A 19,700-nucleotide genomic window follows, 5' to 3' on the forward strand; every position below is an offset into this window, starting at 1 on the left:
AGAGAAGCAGTAGATATGGAACAATAAAACGTATACTAGAGGATAAAGAAAAATACTATGGCAGGGGTTTAACTAAAGATAAACTCATCGATCACAGTCATGACTCTGCCAATAATTTAGTAGACAGACTAGAATTACATATACTAGAAACAAAAGCTGGTCATGATGGATTATATGATGAAATGTTAAATATATCTAAACAACTATTATCCATGAATATTATTAATCAAGAACAACTACACAATTTTGTTTTTAATTATGGTAAATGAACGAAGTTCCTGCAAAACAGATAGGTGAAACCATGAACGAAGTCCCTGCAAAGCAGATAGTTATGCCTACAACTACATCCATAAAGAAACAAACATAACCGACTTACGTCGGGCGAATTGCTCTCAAACGACCAGCGAGCGGTTGGCTTCGTCAACAGCTAGCCACGGTTTAGTGACCTCAGGGCACTACATCCTTATCCCGTTTCTGAAGACGAAAGTCAAATGGGTCGGGCGAAAAATTGCATAAAAGACAAACAGGGTTGATAACTTTGCTACAAATTGCCTTGGAGAGCAATTAACAATGGTTTCCTAAAAAGTGTTTGTTAGATCAGTTATGATTAAAAAACATTTCAACTATAACTCATTGATAATAGGGATCAGAGATGATGACATTACACAAAGAAGATGATGACATTACGAAAGACATTAATATCTTAAGAACCGATTCATTGTCTCAAGAGACTATCCGGTATCCCTGTTTCAAGCCAGAAATTGTTTTACAGGCTCAAAAAGATCCATACACTTCAAACACGATAAAAGTTTTCAAAACTGGAAAAAATTGTTAATTTTATCCAAAAATTACTAAAACTAGGAGTCATAAAAAATTACCATTCCGTTAACTCTAGAAACTATGCAGCAGCATATTATCAAATCCTGGAGGAGGTTCGAGGGCCTCTGTTGCAGGAAAAAAATCAAAAACACGAAAAATTGCAAACATTTTAAAAAATTGCTTAAATTCATGATTTTAAAATCTTGAAGAACATTCCATTACATCTCTAAACTATGCAGTAATATATTATCAAACCCTAGAGGAAATTCCGCGGCCCTTGAGGCTAGAGAAACCTAAGAACTGACAAAAACATTTTCAAAAAACTTAAAATAAAAATAAATTGCTGTAACTTGTGATAGTAAAAAGATGAGAAGTAATCCATGACCAACAAAAATTTTCCAGTAACTTACTATCAAACCCTAGCGGAGGTTTTCTGACCTTCGAGGTTTCAAAAAATCTGAATATTGAGCATAAATGTCAAAAATTGGAAAAAAAATGGCTAAAAATATCAAAAGTATGCTGAAATTCGTGATGTTAAAATCTTGCAAGACATTCCATTTAATCTAAAAAATATTCAGTAACGTGTTTTCAAACCCTAGAGGAGGTTCGTGGCTCTTGAGGCTCAAAAAACTAAAAAAAAATCAAAAAAAACTTGAAAAAAAGCAAGTTTTTATCAAAAAATTGCTAAAATTTGTGACATTAAAAAATTGAAGAACTATTCCATGGCCATTAAATAATTTTCAGTAACTTATTATCAACCCTGTTAGGATCTTTGCTGGCCCCTGGGTCTGAGAAGACCTGAATAAAGAAAAAAAAATGTCCAAAAATTTGAAAAATTGCACGTTTTGTCAAAAAATTGCTAAAATTCGTGATGTTAAAATGTTGAAACCATTCCATTACCACTAGAAACAATGCAATAACCTATTATCAAACCCTAGAAGAGGTTCTTTGACACCTAGGGCTGATAAAAATCAAAAAAATTTTAAAAATTTTCAAAAAGCTTGAAAAAAATTGCAAAAAATAAATTTGCGTTTTTAGCAAGCGGTTGTTCGTCAGTAGCTAGCCACAAAGGGGGGGGGGGGGGTGCCTTGGGGCAACACTGGGGTGGGGGGCAACAGCGCATGGGGGTGGGGGGTCAACAGTGGGGGTGTCTTCAACCTCTAAGAATCGTCCTTCACACCATAAGTATAAGTATAAGTCTCTTTGAGCTGAAACAAGAGCTGAAAGGCTCTAAGAACACTTAATGCCCACTGGGCGCTACCTGTTTATCCCGTTTTTGAGGACGAAAAGTCAGAAGCGTCAGACGAAAAACCGGTCAAGCGAAAAATCGCATAAAAAAGACCGACAGGAATAATATAATTGCTACAAACTTCGTTTGAGAGCAATTAACAAGACAAGATTAAAACTAAACAACAACTACTAGCTAAAGAAGTATTTAGTCCTCAAATAACAGAGTTAAGAAGAGACAAAATAATAACATTAGATAAAGATGAAAACATGGTCAGCTGATTTAATTGATAAGTCATCTCTAAGTAAATACATTGATAATTATAAGTTTATATTGACTGTTATAGACATTTTCACAAAAAATGAATGGGCTGTTCCATTGAATAAATCTGTTTTATCTATAACTAATGGCTTTAAAATAGTAATAGGTAAAAGTCGAAAACCAGAAAAGTTATGGGTAGATAGAGGTAGTGAGTTTTACAATAAAACAATTAAATCTTTACTTAAAGAATATGAGACAGAACTATATTCTACATACAGCGATTTAAAGGCTGTGTTTATAGAAAGATTTAATAGAACATTATTACACAAATTTAATAAACCAATGTTCATCAATGGTGATTGTAATTGGGTAAATATATTAAATGATGCAGTAAAAACCTATAACAATAACATTCATTCAACAATCAATATGACACCCGTTGATGCTTCTAATAATCCCGATAAGGTTAAATACTATGTTAAATCTACTAAGATTGAACCAAAATTTAAAGCCGGTGATTATGTTAGGAATGCTGAAAAACGTAACTTTTTCTCTAAAGGATACACTTCTATCTGGAATAGAGAATTATTTAAATTAAATGAAGTTCTAAAAACCCAGCCACCGACATATAAAATGGAAGATATTAATGGAGAGATCATAGAAGGTAAAAACTATGAACAGGAGTTATTGAAATCCGAGTTTGATTTTGAATCGAATAATAAGGTTTTGGAATGTTTAGGTATAGACCTCCGCTCAGCTACAAAGTAGATCAGGGAACCTGTTTCGCAGATAGTTTCTTTCTGTAAACAAATACAAAGATGACAAGAAATAGATTTAACCAAACGAAAAATAGGGGGGCATCATCAAATACCTTAACACTAATTAAAGCTCGTGGTTTATTCCTAGAAGATAATCCTCCCATAGATGAAAAAGATGTTAATAAAGAGTATTGTGACAATAACTTATTATCCTCTTCTAATAAAATGGAAATTTTAAGTAAAAATATAACCGAACTAAGAAAATGAGATTTTGATAAAGTTACAACTAAAACATTACAACTATACAAAACACAAGTTAATGAAGAACTAATTAATGAGTTTAATAAATCAACAAATGAAGTTACAAATACTGTTAACTTTTGTAATAAGGTTGCAGCCGATACTATCTCTAAATATAATCAATTAAAACAAGAATTTGATAGTAAGTTTAATCAGAATATTCCTAACATTCACCTAGATCATATGTTAAATACTGGTCTAAGGGTATTTAAAGAAGTTAATAAAAAGACTAATTCTTTTATAGATTAAGCTCTTTTAAAGAATAAAAAGACAATAGTACAATATATAATTGCTATATTACTTGAAAAAAACTTCATGACAACAGAGAGCAAGCAAGACTAGAGATGCATTATGATTTTAATTATGAAGATATAATGAAAGATATTGAGAGTTATTTTACTACTGAAAATGAGTCAACCATCAGCACCGAGTGAGAGATTACTTTAACCAAATTTGACAACCATCGGTGAAACCGCTTCACGGATTAATGAACAATACATAAACGATAAAATCCTAGTTAATAATAAATTTAATAATATTATTAACATTATAAAAGATATAAGAAATTATTATGAAACTGAAACTAATAATTATAATAAGAAGTTAAGTAGATATGAAAATTATATTAACGTCCCTCAGATAAAAGAAATACTATTATCATCAATAGCAACAACTGCAACTACATCATCAGTTGCATTAACAGGTATAGGATAACCTTATTCTATACCAACAGCTCTTGCTACAGCAACTGTTTGTGGTTCCTTATCAAAAACAATTAATACTAAAATAAGAAATAAAATCATAAAGTATTCACAAATGTATATTTTAAGTAAACAGTTTAGTGATAAGTTTAATAAACTATATACTAAATTAATGAATGATAATAAATTAGATAATGATCAGTATAATGAATTAGTTAAGGTATATGAGGAATACAAGAAGAACAAGAAAAGTAAAGTGCGTGTTTTTTTAACTAAAGTTATTAGTGCTTAGTTATAATAATGGAACTTTGTCCATGTTTCACCATATATTTAGTAATAATAATATTAGTATAATCATATTAGTTATGATTATACTAATATTAGTTATAATCATAGTTATACCCACAGTTATATTTAAATTCTAATATTTAAACTCTAATACAGTTATATTTAAACTCTAATATTTAAACTCCAATATAGTTATATTTAAACTCTAATATTTATACTCTAAAATAGTTATATTTAAACACTAATATTTAAACTCTAATATAATTAAACTATCTCTTCTTTGTACCTAAATATAACCCTCTACATTTCTGTACAACTTTTATATCTTCACCAGTAGTTACAAATTTAATTAAATCAGGTGTAGCTGACAAAGCAGCTCTTGGGTTTCTACATGCAGCTGCACTTCCTACTTTACTGGCTATTTCTAATGCTCTTACTGGGTTATTAGCAACTTTCTTTCCAAAGTTAACTGTTGCTCCACCAACACTTTCAATCCTTCTGCTTCTATTGTTGCATCACTAACAGCCATTGATTTATTCCTTTTACATTTGGTACAATTACTTTTTAACATCTTAGTACCTTTTGATGTAATAACCCCGTGAATATTACTAGTACCACTATAATGTCCACCACCAACACAATAAGAATTAGTTTTAAACTTACTAAAGTTACTCATATTTATATATATAAAAAAATGGAAGTTAAAAAGTATAATCCCTTCGTTGTTAAGACATTAGCTAAGACTAAGACTATTCCTAAGACTAAACCTAAACCATTGCCTAAGGCTAAGACTAAAGCCAAGCCTAAAACTAAACTTGAAGCTGGAGGTTTGTCTCTAGAGAATAAAAAGAAACTAGATATTATTTATGCTAAAGGTTTTGTTAAGACTAGTAGGAAATAGTTTCTTTAAGATAATGACTAAGGCATTGACTATCAGGGAACCTGCTTCGCTGATTATATTGACTATAACTATAACTACGAGATTATAAGCCTCCGGCTATCTGCGAAGCAGTTACAGTGATTAGTGTCTACGACACAATATCAACCATCTTATTACCATCACTATTAACACTAATAACCTTTCTATTTAACACTAATGCATGACATATAACATCTGCAACTACAGCACTAAATTTGAAATAAAGTTGTATTGGTTGTGGACCTATATGATCATTTTGATATCTAGTATCAAATACATATACTCTATAACTACTTTTGAATGTTCTATGATTTATATATGGTTTAATCTTTATTAAAAATATTAATCTCTTTAGTAGCCTCATTATAATTATTAGTACCATAATTAATATTCATTCTATCCTCAGGATAAAACTCACTACCAATATTACAATAACATTCAGTAACATTCATTAAATCAAATGTACTTGCATCATGAATTTGTTCATTAACATTATTATTATTACTCAACTTAACCATCATATACAAATGACCTCGTCTGCAGCAGCTAGAACTATCTCTACGAGATTACATTATTAACATTAATATCAATAACATTATTATATTATTTTCAAAACCAATTATTATGTATTGGGGTCTTTCCATACCACTTTCCATACCAAGATCAAATAAGAAGTTATTAGCATTGGGTACATTCTTGTAAAATGTTTTCCTTTCATAATAACTGAAGTCAAAATTATTCTTTTCACTTAATCCTTTCTGTACAATTATTCTATTATCATTACTAGGATCAATACTAGGTACACACCCTGATATATCTCTAATTTCTATATTACCATCATTACCTACTACAGCAGCACCAGCATTTACCCTAAATAGAGCTCTATCATTATTATTTCTTGAATACTAACCCTTGATTTCTTGATTATTTCTTGAATACTTCTTTAAATACTAACCCATACATAACCTTTTCTAAGTTATTTACACAACCAAATAGATCACTCATCTTAATCATCATATACATATGACCTATTTGTGCAGCAGCATGACCAACCTTGAGTTGACTATCCCTATTACCTTGACTTCTAACAAAACCACTCTCATATTCATCATCAGTACTAGTTAATAACTTATACATCAATAGATTAGGATGACAATGATCTATATGTTCAATTGTCCCTCCACCACTAGTTTCAAGCCTAACTGAACTAAATCATGCCATCACGCCATAATTGACTAATCTGATATTAGCATCATTAGCAAATTCACCACCAGCATTATTTGATACAACAAATTCTATCTCTAGATATGAATCATGTATATTGAAATGATTCTCTTCTCTATTGAGTATGATATTGATGTGATAACTTTAGTGAACCTATACTTAACTCATCAAAATTAGGTTTAATTAGATTATCAGTCTATAACTCAGTGTTTAATGTGAATAGAAGGAATAATTAATTCTTATATGATACCCAAGGTGCAACCTGGTCAGATACCCGTATTTTAGCTGTTATACCAGGTGCATATGAATTAGTCGAAATAGCAGAATTAATAAAAGAAGAGACTAATGGTAATGTTATAATAGAACCCGATAAGAATACAACGAAATGTTTAATAGAAATAAAACAAAGTGCAATTAGCTTTGACATAGAAAATTTATTAGCCCCACTACTGGGCTTTAGAAAAATAGTATATGAACAAGGTAAATATAAATCGCAAAAGATTATTGATATTATGGGTTTTAGTACTATTAACAATCATTGCAATGTTATATCAAGTCAGGTGTTTCGCCTGCCGGCAAGTGTCGGTCACTAGTCAGTTGTTGTCTGTGGGCTCTTGTTTGGGTCATGAAGAGGTTTTACTTCTTGTGAGGGTTCGATGGCAGCGCCCTTCGGGCACTGCCAACATGTTTAAATAAATTTTTTATCTATCCTCAGGGCCTTACCGAACACTTTCTTCTCGAATAACTATTTTTGATGATGTAAAAAATAACCTGGGATGGTTGTATGCTTTGGAATCTCGGATTGGGCATGATGTGGGGCAAGCCCCACATACATGCCCCGAAAAATTTTTAAGCAAGTGATTGAAAAATTTGTTAAAAGAATGTCCATTTAGATAAATTTTTCATTATTTCTATTTTTGAGCCCTAAAACGTGGGAACAATACTTAGCTTTATTTCTGTGTAGATTTCCAGTGGTCAAATAAATAGTTAATTAATTTTGGAATAGAGGAAGATTGAATTTTCGGACATGAAAACTTAGGAAAGTGAAAACGAAAAATAATTCAAAAATTTTGAAGAAAAAATTTTTTTTCGTTTTTCGCACAAAAAAACGTTTGGGGGCGTCTTTCATGACCAAGCAGAGACAGCAAAACAAATTTCAGGACAAAAAGAAAAATTTCAATATTTTTCAAGTTTGGACTTAGAAATTTTTTCGGAAAAACCTAAAATTTAGCCTAAAAATTCCAAATTTGAGTTCAATTTTCTGGAAAAACTAAATAATAATTTCATTTTTTATATAGGAAATCCTTACTATGACTCATTGAGGATCTCAACAAAGTTCATAGGTGAAGACAAAATGTTTTCGTATTGAAAATAAAGTCATAAAAAGACTAGCAAAAAATCAATTTTTTATCCACAAAAAGTTGTCATTTTTTTCGGAATATCTCGAAACTGAGAAAAATTCATGAAAAATTGTCCTTATTAAACAACCCCTAACTTTTTATGCCAGACAACTTTGTTTTTATGAACTAGGCACCGAAATTCGTGGTTTTTGAGAAAAAGCCAAAAATCATGATTTCGGAGGAGACGAAGTTCAAAAAAATGCAAATTTTCTCAAAATTTTTACTTTTTATACTTTTGACTATTCTAGACATAGTGGTTGGTCATCCGGTAGCAGACGCGTATGCAAAATTTTCGGAGTCAAAACTTTTTCAAAAATTGGCAAAAATTCACATATTTTTCGAAAAACTGAAATTTGACCACTTTTGCTCACTTTTTGCCCAAAAAGTACATGAAGGAGAAATTGGGCGAAAAAGTTCAGTAGGGGACTTTTTGTTCCCTTAGCACATGGGAGCCACATGCAAAAAATTGGGAAAATCGGTTGATTAGTTTTCGAAATCGTCACTTTTTTCAAAATTCCGAATAATGTTTTTTATTTTGAGATCGGCAGGGCCCCTACCCCGCCTAAGCGGATTTTGTTGTGAATAGATGCACGGCCACCTGGTGTTAAAGATAATGGTAATAACACAGACATACTATATACTTTTACTCTAACAGAACCACCAGGTTACTTGAAAAATATTATACCAACTAATATCTTATATCAAAATGTAACAAAGGATAGAATAGAATATTTTGAATTTCATATTACAGATGAGCATGGAAGACCAATTGATTTCAATGGCGATGTATCGCGTTTTACTTTGCATTTGACTTAGTCATAGACTTATACTTATACTTAGACCTATACTTAGACTTATACTTATACTTACATTTACACTTTTACTTATACTTAATCAAGGTGTAACATAGGCAAAGCCTATAAAAATAATTAAACTATAAAAATCTCCGATCCCAATTAATTCTTAATTTACCATTAATACTTCTATTTTTAGTTTTATCAATGACAATGTAATTATATGGCCCAGCCCATATCTTAAGACATATATTAGCAAAAACATTATAACTAAGTTCAAAATTATTAAAGAAGTAACGATATATTGACATAAGATCTTTACCTCTTTGTTCAAATAAAATAAATAGATTACAATTCGCTCTAACATTCTGTCTATCTGCTGAGAATATATTTTGTTTAAGATATATAATATTACAATTACTATGTCTACCTCTACAGAAGTATTCATTAATAACTGGTTCCTTAGCCCCCGACATCATCAAATATCATGAGTTTCTTTATATCTTTTGGTAGTTCATCAGGTGGGGTTAAACCTTTTATATCTTTAATAAACTCAATCTGCGAAGCGGCTTCACCGATTTGCGAAGCAGGTTCCCTGATATCTTTATACTCTAAATCATCATGATTACCAGTAGGACCAAATGATATATAATCTATCAAATTCTATATTATTCATAAATAGATACTTTAATAATACCGTCTTTCCACATTCTCTAGGACCAGATATTATACATCTAATTATACATCTAAAGGTTTCCGGGAATTTGCTATTAACGATTATATTCTTATCATTTATCCATGATTATAGACTTCCATTAACATCAATTTATAATTTAGATGGGGAAGGGGCGAAGCCCTTGGTTCCCCAACCAAGACCGGAGGTCCTTACACCAACAATACTTCCCCCTCCACATCCACATTGTGAGCAAGGTTTATCTCTTTGTTTGGTTGGGGAACTAAGGAGTTCGCCCCTTTCACTAAATATACTAATATATTTATCATTGCTATCATTATCATTAACACTGTCATCTGATAAGGGGGTCTACTGTTTGTCATTGGCTTTTACATTGTCATTGGCTTTTACATTGCCATCTGCGAAGCAGGTTCACTGATTGACTTTGTCATTGCCATTGACTTTTTCATTGTCATTGCCATCTGCGAAGCAGGTTCCCTGATTGCCATTGTTATTGTCATTACGATTGTCATTGTCATTGCCAATAACATCTGCGAAGCAGGTTCCCTGATTGACATCATCATTGACAATAGCATTAACTTCGAGTTCACTTTTGGCTTTACAGCCCAAACACCTATTATATGCCTCTGGACATTTAACTTAATTAACTAGAGTAATCAAAGCACTCTTTATTCTATGACCATTATCAATAAGATAGATCATGTATGAACAATATGCTCCACAATCAGATGCATTATGTTCCTGTATTCTTTCATCAGACCCTAGATCAATATATTCTCCTAAGAATAATGGTGGAGTCTCAACACCAAAACTATCAAAGTAATAAACCTTACCAGCTCTCCTTCTTATAACTAGAACCCAATGAGTGCCATCAGTTGGGTGTAGATTTAAAATAATATTAAAGTTATTCTCATTAATGTTGTCAGGGGTCTTATCTCTCATTACTATCTCAATATGAGTCAGACTTATATCTTTACCTATATCTTCTATTCTGATATTAATCATAGCTTTATTATCAATACCAAAACTATTAAAGAATTCCTCAAAAGTTAGGGTAAGCATCTGTATATAACAAATATTCATACTTAATTATAACTCTAATTATAAGTCTAATTATAATTATAATTATAAGTCTATATAAGTCTATATTTCATATATGAAAATGGAGACGGGTTTAGTAATTTTTATACTCTTGTTAATAGCAGTGGTTTGTTATATAATATATGATGAGTTGCCAAGTAAATATACCAAACTCGAAGAAAGCTTTGAAGGGTTTATGAATAAAGTTTAGTTAGATTTGAATTTGAAAAGTCACCATTGCATACTATTATGGTGCTACTGGTACAGGTAAGACTTATCTTGTTAGACAATACTTGAAGTTATACTTAGATCAGGAAGGGCCTCCGGCCTTGGTTGGTGAAAGGGCCCCGGGCCTTCCCCAACAAAAGCAAAGCAAATGGTGAAACAAGACCGGAGGTCTATAATCATAATATATATATAGATGAAAAGGATTGAATTGATCCTGAGACTGGCGCGCCTTATGCTGGATTTGATATGGGTGATCTAAATATGATCACAATGAAAAATATACTCACATTCAAAAATAGTATAATTGTTCTTGATGATATGGGTGATAAGTTCAATAGGGATATAGTTTACTATTTTACAGAAGGAAGAAATAAAAATATTCAAATGATTCAAATGTGTCATAAACCGGCTCAGATATATAATATGGCTAGAATGAATTGTGATACTATTTACATAACAACTTATAATGGAGCTGATCTTTTTCAAAATTTTAATACAACATAATTGCAAGCATGACTTCCATGGTATAATTCAAGAGATAAATAATAGTTATTATAATTGCACAGATGGGACAGATGATGCACTTCGTTATAGCATGATTACATATAATAAGAAAGAGGAAACTTATTATTATTGATAGAAATACAACTATGATATATGACTCAAGAGTTGGTTTCCTAGACTTGAAAGCTCTTAATTTAAAAGAAGAATTAGAGAGTAATGAGATAAATAAAACTATAGACTATATTAAACCACAAATGAATAGTGCTACAGACAGAAATACTATTAATAAAGATAACTATATATTCTACTTTAATAAACTTCTTACTTCAAGATGTATTAAGATTCAGAATGATGTTTTAACAAAAGAAAAGCTTATTGCTAATATGGTTAAGTATGGGGGGAGTATAACAATGGGTATAGGTATACTCTTATACATACATGATTGTTTAAAACTGCAGCGCGAGTGGCAACACATGCAAGTCATTTGATAAATAGAACAGGCACATTAATGAATATGGGTTATGGGACTCCGTCCATGTTTCACAATGGGCAGGACTTAGACCAAGAATTGGACCAAGAACATAAGTATGGCGAAGCATGGACGAAGTCCCATGAACAGAAATATCATGGGTCTTCGTCCGTGTTGGGGGGTATACTAGAAGAGTATATTGATCAGGGAAGCAGCTTCGTAGATGAAGAGACTAAAACTTTAAAGAAAGTGTATAACAGTTTTAAGTGATCTATATAAAAATAATCAAATATTTAAAGATGAAATTAGAGATTTCATTAGAGAAAAAACTCAATTGGGCGTTGATCAGATTTTAGATAAAAGATTTAAATAAAATACTCTTAATAATTTAGGTAGGGAAAATCTAAAAGAGTGTCCAGTCTAAAGATTATACTAGAAGTTTAATTAAAATTATAGCTAGTTATAGGTAGTTATAGCTAGTTATAGTTAATTATAGCTAGTTATAAGATAATATAATTTGAAATTATTTGACCTATTATAAATAATAAATGATGGAAACAGCAGCATGTTTAGAGTGTGATTATGAATGTGGATCCCCTAAATATCTACCTTTACATTATAAAATGAAACATAAGGATAAAATTAGTAAGTGTGCATGTGGAGATGATATATTGAGTGGTATTTGTTTGAATAAAGCCCGTTCAAAGGCCAGGAGAATTGCTTCAAAATGTTCTAGTTCTAGCTTTAGCTTTAGCCCTAATTCTATTTCTAATCTGCGAAGCAGTTTCACTGATTCTAATTCTGATTCTGCTTCTAACTCTAATTTCGATTCAAGCTCTAACTCTAGCCCTACTTCTAACTCTAGTTTTACTTCTAACTCTAACCCCACTTCTAACTCTAGCTTTACTTCTAACTCGAGTCATACTTCTAGTTTTACTAATAATAAAACTGATTTAACAAATAAAGTTTGTAATAGATGTGGAGTTGCAAAACAAATAACATCTTTTGATAAAAACAAAGCTAAAAACAAAGTACAGAATGTAATTCAACAAAGGTGAGGTGTGAATATTATTCTTCTATATTTCGTCTTAGTGGGATAAACGGTCACATAAAAAAGCTCATAAGGAAATAGTTTTTCTCAGAGGTGTTTATTCAATTAAAGAATTAGAGTCCATTAATAAAATAAAACCTGTTAATGAATTTATTAAATCTAATACAATAGATGGCGAAGCACAATAGATGGCGAAGCATGGCGAAGACCCATAAATCTAATACAATAGATGGCGAAGCATGGTCGAAGACCCATACGCCATATTTTTATCATTTAACCTTCTCATTATCATTATCATTACCATTAGCAAAAAAGTATAATATAATAAAATTTTAGACTAAAATTAAAATAAAGCGCATAGATTGCACAGTGCGCATAATGGGGCGCATAATTTGAGTAGAAAGTGTATGCGGGAATATGCGGAAAGTATGCGGGTGCGCATGGTGTGCGCATTCATGCGGGTTTTGGCTTATTTTTGGCTAATTTTCATTTTTTTAATTATGCTTATAGTAGTGGATAAAACAAGGCTTCCAGTTAGCAGACGGCTTGGTCCATTTCCCCGAGTTTTTACGAGGGGAAATGGATCAAGTTGGCTGGTGGCTGGAAGCCCATTTTTATCCACTACTGATCGCAAATAAAAGAAACGAACCAGAAATTACAGGAAACATTCAATGAATTCTTCCTTCAATAATAAAAATTGCCGTACCAGGAAATTGACGTACCCTTCAATAATAAACGTACCAAGAAAAATCCATCCAAGTGGGTTTCTCTTTCATCCAACTGACTCTGTGTTTCTTCAGGCATCTCCTCTCCTTTCTCATACAGCCTCTGCAACTTTGCCTCCCTCTTCCGCTGCTTCTTAAGCCTACAACACAATCACATCAATACACAATCACTATTTACCAGTTTAACGCTGCACACTATATTAAGTCATTGGGACGCTGAGCTGCTCCTATTCAGAGCTATTACAATATTATATTGAAAGTACAATAGTGAGCATATCGCACTTGCAGGCTTTCGTACGAATAAACGAATTGTTATTTTGCTCCTCCGCTTCTGAATTCTTGAGGTCTCTTCATTGATTAGTTTAAATGAGCTCTTCCAGAACCCTCTTTCGTTAAAAAGCATTTTGTATTATGAAATATTACGTCTCGCAGTTTCATTTGGCATGCAAATTCAATGATATGCCGTTTTCATTATGCACCATCGAGAAGCTATTTTAATGTTCAAACTAACCGGGAATAGCTCCGGACATGGTCTCCTCCCTTTTCTCTGGAATGCTGACCAAGCCTCTGTTGCTCATCCAGGAGTTTAGCCGCGTACCAGGCACCCCCACTGGCAGAGGGGTAGAATCCCTTGGCAGGGAACATCTTAGTCAGGGCGACTCCCTCATAACCTTCCTCCAGCAGTTTGAAGGAGGCCGTGTTCTCCATACTTACAACTGAAACTTACACCATAACTATTCCACCTAGCACCGATACTATCCTCGTTGTTAGCATGAGCGTATCAATATTTATACCCATTCAAAGTCGTGAACAAATAAACTTCCGTGACCCGTGACCCAAAATTGAAAGAACCTAAGAACTCCAAAACATTTTTGGCGGTGAATCGCATACTTTAGGTCTAGTAACCCTAAGAGAACAGCGTTAGACGAAAAATCGTTCAGGCGAAAAATTGCATTGAAAAGACGCGCAGGACTAATACAATAGCTACAAACTTCCTTTGAGAGGGAATTTAAAACGCCTTCTGTTTTGTGAAGAGAAAAACCTCAAAGAAAAAACTATATTCTAGAAGGGGTGTCAAATGACGTCGTTAGAGGTTGTTATAAAACACCGAAAACACAACCACCAGATTGAGGGAAGATAGCCGCTATTGATTCCCACAACACCGACAGAAGCAAGAGAAAAACAATGACAAAAATAGATTATTGTACAAAAACATTTCTTAAGTGCGAACTATTTTTATTCGGCTCTCTACTTAGACATATGCCTCTCTTAATGAAAGGATGCAAGGAGCCAGTATCAATGCAAAAAAGCATTAGAGATGTTAACTAAAACTTTACAAAGTTCAAGCAGCGGGCATCTAAAATTGCGCTTTATGAGTTTATCCCGTTTCTGTAGATTTCGTTTTTCGATATTGATTCGGTACAATTTAGATTGCTTTTATGAGTAGCTGCTGTTTAAAAGTACTCTGAGCAGAATGAGCAAAGGACGAAACTGGGCTACACAACTGGAACTAGCCTAGTCATTAAGATTTAATGCAAAACGTTAGAGTGGCAAAGTGTTAGAGTAAAGCGAAACAAATTTTTGTTCAACGAAGTAAAAAAACATAGCAAGACATGTCCTGAAATACAATTCAAAGATTTCAATGAAAAGCTTAGAACTACTGTACCTAACCAGCAGATCAATTGAACAAGGCCAGCCGAAAACTTCCTATAGCGTATATAATTTAGCTTATTCTGATGTTATCTGGTAATCAGTAATGATGTTATCAAGGTTAATTCCTTTATCAGATTGGAGTTGGTTACGGATAAGGCTAAATTTGCGAACTTTTTGACTTTTGCTGTTCAATAACGTTGCAACACGTTTATCATCTTTATCTAGCACATAAATTACAATGGACTTATAAACTGAAGAGGAGAAAGCGGTTACTATCTGCGCTTGTGTTTTATTACTATTTTGAGTGTAGTTAATGTTATTTCCTTCAATATGTTCAACAAAATTGGGGGAAGCGCGGCAATTATTAATAGCGGGGAGAATTCGTTCCTTATAAATTGACATAAAGCACCAAAATTAATTTTACAAATTCATTTACTCACAATATCCTCGTTTGCAAATACCCTGTGTTGTTTTTGTCCGTTGTGGCGGCTGTGGTTGAGTTTGTTCCAGTTATTGTTCACTCAAGCACTTTTGAATTATTGTTGCATTTTGTCCACAAAGACACGAACACAGTTTCCACCCATTCTTTCCTTTGTTACTGCTTTCTGCATTATCGTCTTGTTCGGACAGGAAGTGCTGGATGCTGGCTGAAGATTCTTGAGGTAATGAAGTGAAAGAAAATAACGCATTTGTCAAAAGAAAGAAGAAAATATCAAATTAATCCAAGAATTATTCGGAATTTCGGTCCGTTAAACTGGGAAACAGTTAGTAACTCCTGTCACCATGTTACGCACTGATTTTTAGAGTGTTCCTCATGGTGTTTTCTGAGGTTTATATTGGAGGTAATTAACTTGAATAATCAGCATTTTACAAGGACTTATTTAGATGTTTCACAGTGCGAAATAGATTTAGCTAGTGATAGCCTTTTACTGAGCGGTTCGGATGTGCGATATATCCACCAGTTTGCCTTGTATTTCAAAGCTTAAATCGCTTGCAATTATGTTCTTAGGAAGCCTGATTTAACTTGGTAAATTACAGAGATTTTCCAGTTCAATCTTTAATTATTTCAGCAAAGAATTAATCAATAATTATTAGTAAGAAGTTAGCAAGTTATATCAAGTCTTCAAAGATGTTAATCAACTGATTGTCAGGCTGGTTCTCCTGTGTTCTGGTGATCGTAAATTCCGCAGGGCTGTACCTTGAGTTGTATTGGACCTTCGCAAATATTTACTGATCTATAAGTTGGGCAATTTCAGGCTTTTGTACGTCTCTTGATGTTTGTTAAGTACATATACAAGTTCCGTATTAGCACCTACTTTATCAGACTAATTACTTCACCAAGTACATAATTTCTCATAAAGTTATTTACTAATTATGCGAATTTATCTTCAAGAAACTCAAAAAGTAAATATTGAGGCTTTTAGGCACATGATATATTTATCAATAAACTGTCAATCTGCGGTTGTTTTTAATAAACATAAACAAATTAGGGGTTACAGGCCTAGATGGAAATACTAGCTATATATGGCCTTGAAACTAAATAAATATTATAGCAATTATTTATGGATATTTTAAGGAATATCATCACGTAACTATGAGGGACGAAATAGGGGCGTGACACTACCGGACTTTATGAAAATTTTGAGAAGGAACTGGGGTTTTACAAAATTTCTACAAAACATATAATCTGCACGAGTATGAGGATATACATATGTTTTTGTTGGAGCCACCGTTGGAGCCACTGTTTTCTTAGAAAAGAGCTTTTGAACGAAAGCATTTAAGTTAAAGACAATTAAGGAAATGAAGAGAAATAAGGTTTTAAGTTGAGATAAGATTATAATGAAGAGGATTAAGACAAGATTAAAAGCTTTGAAGGAACATTAAGGATGTTGAAGATGCGCTATTTCAGAAGGAAAGCATGAGGACATAAGTCAGAGTTAAGATTAAGAGAAGACATTGAATTAGCAATGAAAAAAATTATGGTTATTTCGTTAAATAATGGCTCTAAACTTTGAGAAGGAGAAGAAGGATACTGGTTGAATGAATGGTTTAAAGCACTGGTTATTATCATGAATTTAAGCACTAGTTTTGAATATAGGCACTTCGGAGGAGAACTTAATAAGTGAAAGGATACTAAAACGATTAAAAGGATAATACTTGTCAAACTATATAAGACTTTCAAGAATTTAAAGCATACTCTCCTCTCGGGATTGAGCTTGGTTGTCCAGTTCATCTTCTGTGTTGTATCGATCAAGTGTATTTAGTGACATTGTTGAAGTTGCTGGCAATGAGTTTCGTCGTTGTCGTTTAAGGGTTCCAAGTTCTTCTGGAGAGATGACTGTTGGCGGTTTCTTGAGTTGTTTGGCTAGATTTGTAACGACATCTGCTTTCAGATGTTTTGGTACTGAAACTACTGGGTTAAGCGGTACATTGGTTCCGTTAAGCTTCATGAAATTTGGTACCATTCGTCGTACAAAAGCTACTTTATGGTATAAGTACATGAAGAGAATATGTAGGGCTAGGTTTCCAATAAAGACCATAATTGTTAGCGAAAGAGAAAGTTTGATCGGAACGTATGATTCAAGTTTGTCAAGTAGTGCTGGTTTAAAAGATTTCATTTCAATAGTAATGGGCTTTGCTATATCATCGAGTGATTCTGTTGATAACTTTCGATTGGAATAAATGAATTCTGTTTGACTTTTTTCAGTAAATCAAGGTTGGCATCAGTGCTTGTTTCGTATTTTGGTAGCTCGTTTATGTTTGGAACTGAGTCAATTAAAAGTTCTAGTGGGTCTGGTATTTTTACATTGATTCTCTTCGCTGGAAGATACTGACAACTTTGTAAATCAGCTCGAATTTTAATGTGGTCACTGAACCTTGTATGTCCGCATTTTAATGTGATTAATTTTAATGTGATTAAACAGATGTTACAACCTTTATGAGGAACATTGGTGTGTCCGCCGTTTTCGTCCATACCAATCTCGCTAAGGGTAAAATCACTTGAAGCTGATGTGAGGAGCCAAATTCCGTATCCAAGATTCTTTCCTCGTTCTGGGTCAGGTAACACAACCTTCTCTGTGTCACATACTCTCAATGCTGTAATTGCATGATGAAACTTGAGGGTTGCTAGGCACGAGGAGAATCCAAGGTGGGTTTCCATTGTCTTGTGACAGATTCGGTATCGTGGCGATCCAAGGCAGTTGTCGTACTGGGATCTCGTCAGTACTGTTGTTTCTATCTGACCTTCTGAGATTGCTAGGTATTTTCCCTCTATCACCCATTGTAAGGCGTCTACAGAGTCTCTGGGGCATAGGGATTACATTTGCACGATAAACTTTAAACACTGTCGGGCTAGAGGCTAGGGGAATGGCTAATGTCAGTAAAAGTCCGTCTTCTACTGTTGAAATCTCTTGTACGAGTTTTGCATCGTAGTACGAAAGTATGTCAGTCATGGGTAATGCCAAAGTTAGACGATCTGGTGCGTTCTTTTGACTATCATGGACTGCGTCAAGGATCTTTATCAACGATTGTCGGGGTACTAAAGAGATTGGAAGGCGTTTGTCAAGTAAAGTAGGAATTGCATTTATAACATTAATTCGGAAAGAATATAAGGCTGCTCGATAACTTTTAATATCTGCATAAAGTGTAAGAAGTAAGGATGCTGCTGTGTCAAAATTAAAGTTCAGTTGTTGTTGTGTTGCTTGAATTTCCATGCAGGTTGCTATTGCGTTCAGATTGTGGTCTATAATTGCGAATTGTTCCTCAACTAGTTTCCGGTTTCTGTTCTGGTTTTCTTGCATTTCGTTTTGAACTTTATAAACCTTTGCAAATTCGTCAGCATCTAGAAAGAATTTCTCATCGGTTTGTTCACCGATTTCCATGACATAGTCGTTAAGGCTATTAAAACTGTTAGCTAGTCTATCGATATTTTCAGCATTCTGAGACGTTCGTTGGCATGAGCCGAAAATTCCTGTGATTCCACCGCATCCTCCGCTGCTCAATGCTATTCGTGGACCGAAGAGTCCAATTCCAGCAACTGCGGCTGCTATAGCAAGCGGGGCGGCTCTTTTCTGTCTGTTTCGGGGGTCCTCTTCGACTCTGGTGAGGAGTTTTTCGGTCTCATTGCGTAGTTTAAAGACTTCAATTTCGGCTTCGATTGTTTCGTTTAGAATCTTCGAGTAAAGCCAGTCAACATTGAACAAATCTTGCTGGTTTTTGTACGTAGTACTCTATGTTGCAAAACTCTGACTGTGTAATCCATTTCTTTGAGAGTTCATGAAGTAGAGTCTCTACTTGTTGTCGTATCGTAAAATTATAACGGGGAAACGGGACTAAAAATTCCGCGTTGATGAAATTCTCGGTGATTAAGATCTTTCCTTCCTTGTGAAAGATTATTCCTTGGGCCAACGCTTCTTCTGCGTTGATTGGAGTCTCAAAAGTGGGGCCGAAAAGTACGAGATTTAACACTAGTGTAAGTAGCATTTTTTTGTTTCAATAACGACTATGTTTCAGGACAATCTTCTACTGATGTGGATCTTCTGGATGTTCAACTGGTTTCTATTTGACTTTCCGATGTTTGTTTGCTCTTTTATTTAATGTACTCG

General features: G+C 33.4%; 1 protein-coding gene across 1 annotated transcript in view; it reads right to left on the reverse strand.

Annotated features, from left to right (window-relative positions):
* The window catches only part of LOC142348830 (X-ray radiation resistance-associated protein 1-like), an 87,299-nt gene extending 73,113 nt beyond the window's left edge, over positions 1-14,186 (reverse strand). Inside the window, exons 1-2 of the mRNA XM_075400360.1 lie at positions 13,955-14,186; positions 13,460-13,583 (exon numbers count right to left, since the gene is read on the reverse strand). Of these exons, the coding sequence (XP_075256475.1) occupies positions 13,460-13,583; positions 13,955-14,151 (321 nt within the window). The 5' untranslated portion in view covers positions 14,152-14,186. The remainder of the gene's footprint in view (positions 1-13,459; positions 13,584-13,954) is intronic.
* Between the last annotated feature and the right edge of the window lie 5,514 nt (positions 14,187-19,700).

Source organism: Convolutriloba macropyga, chromosome 10 (genome assembly GCF_964194025.1).
Source record: "Convolutriloba macropyga chromosome 10, txConMacr16.3, whole genome shotgun sequence".
NCBI lineage: Eukaryota > Metazoa > Xenacoelomorpha > Acoela > Convolutidae > Convolutriloba > Convolutriloba macropyga.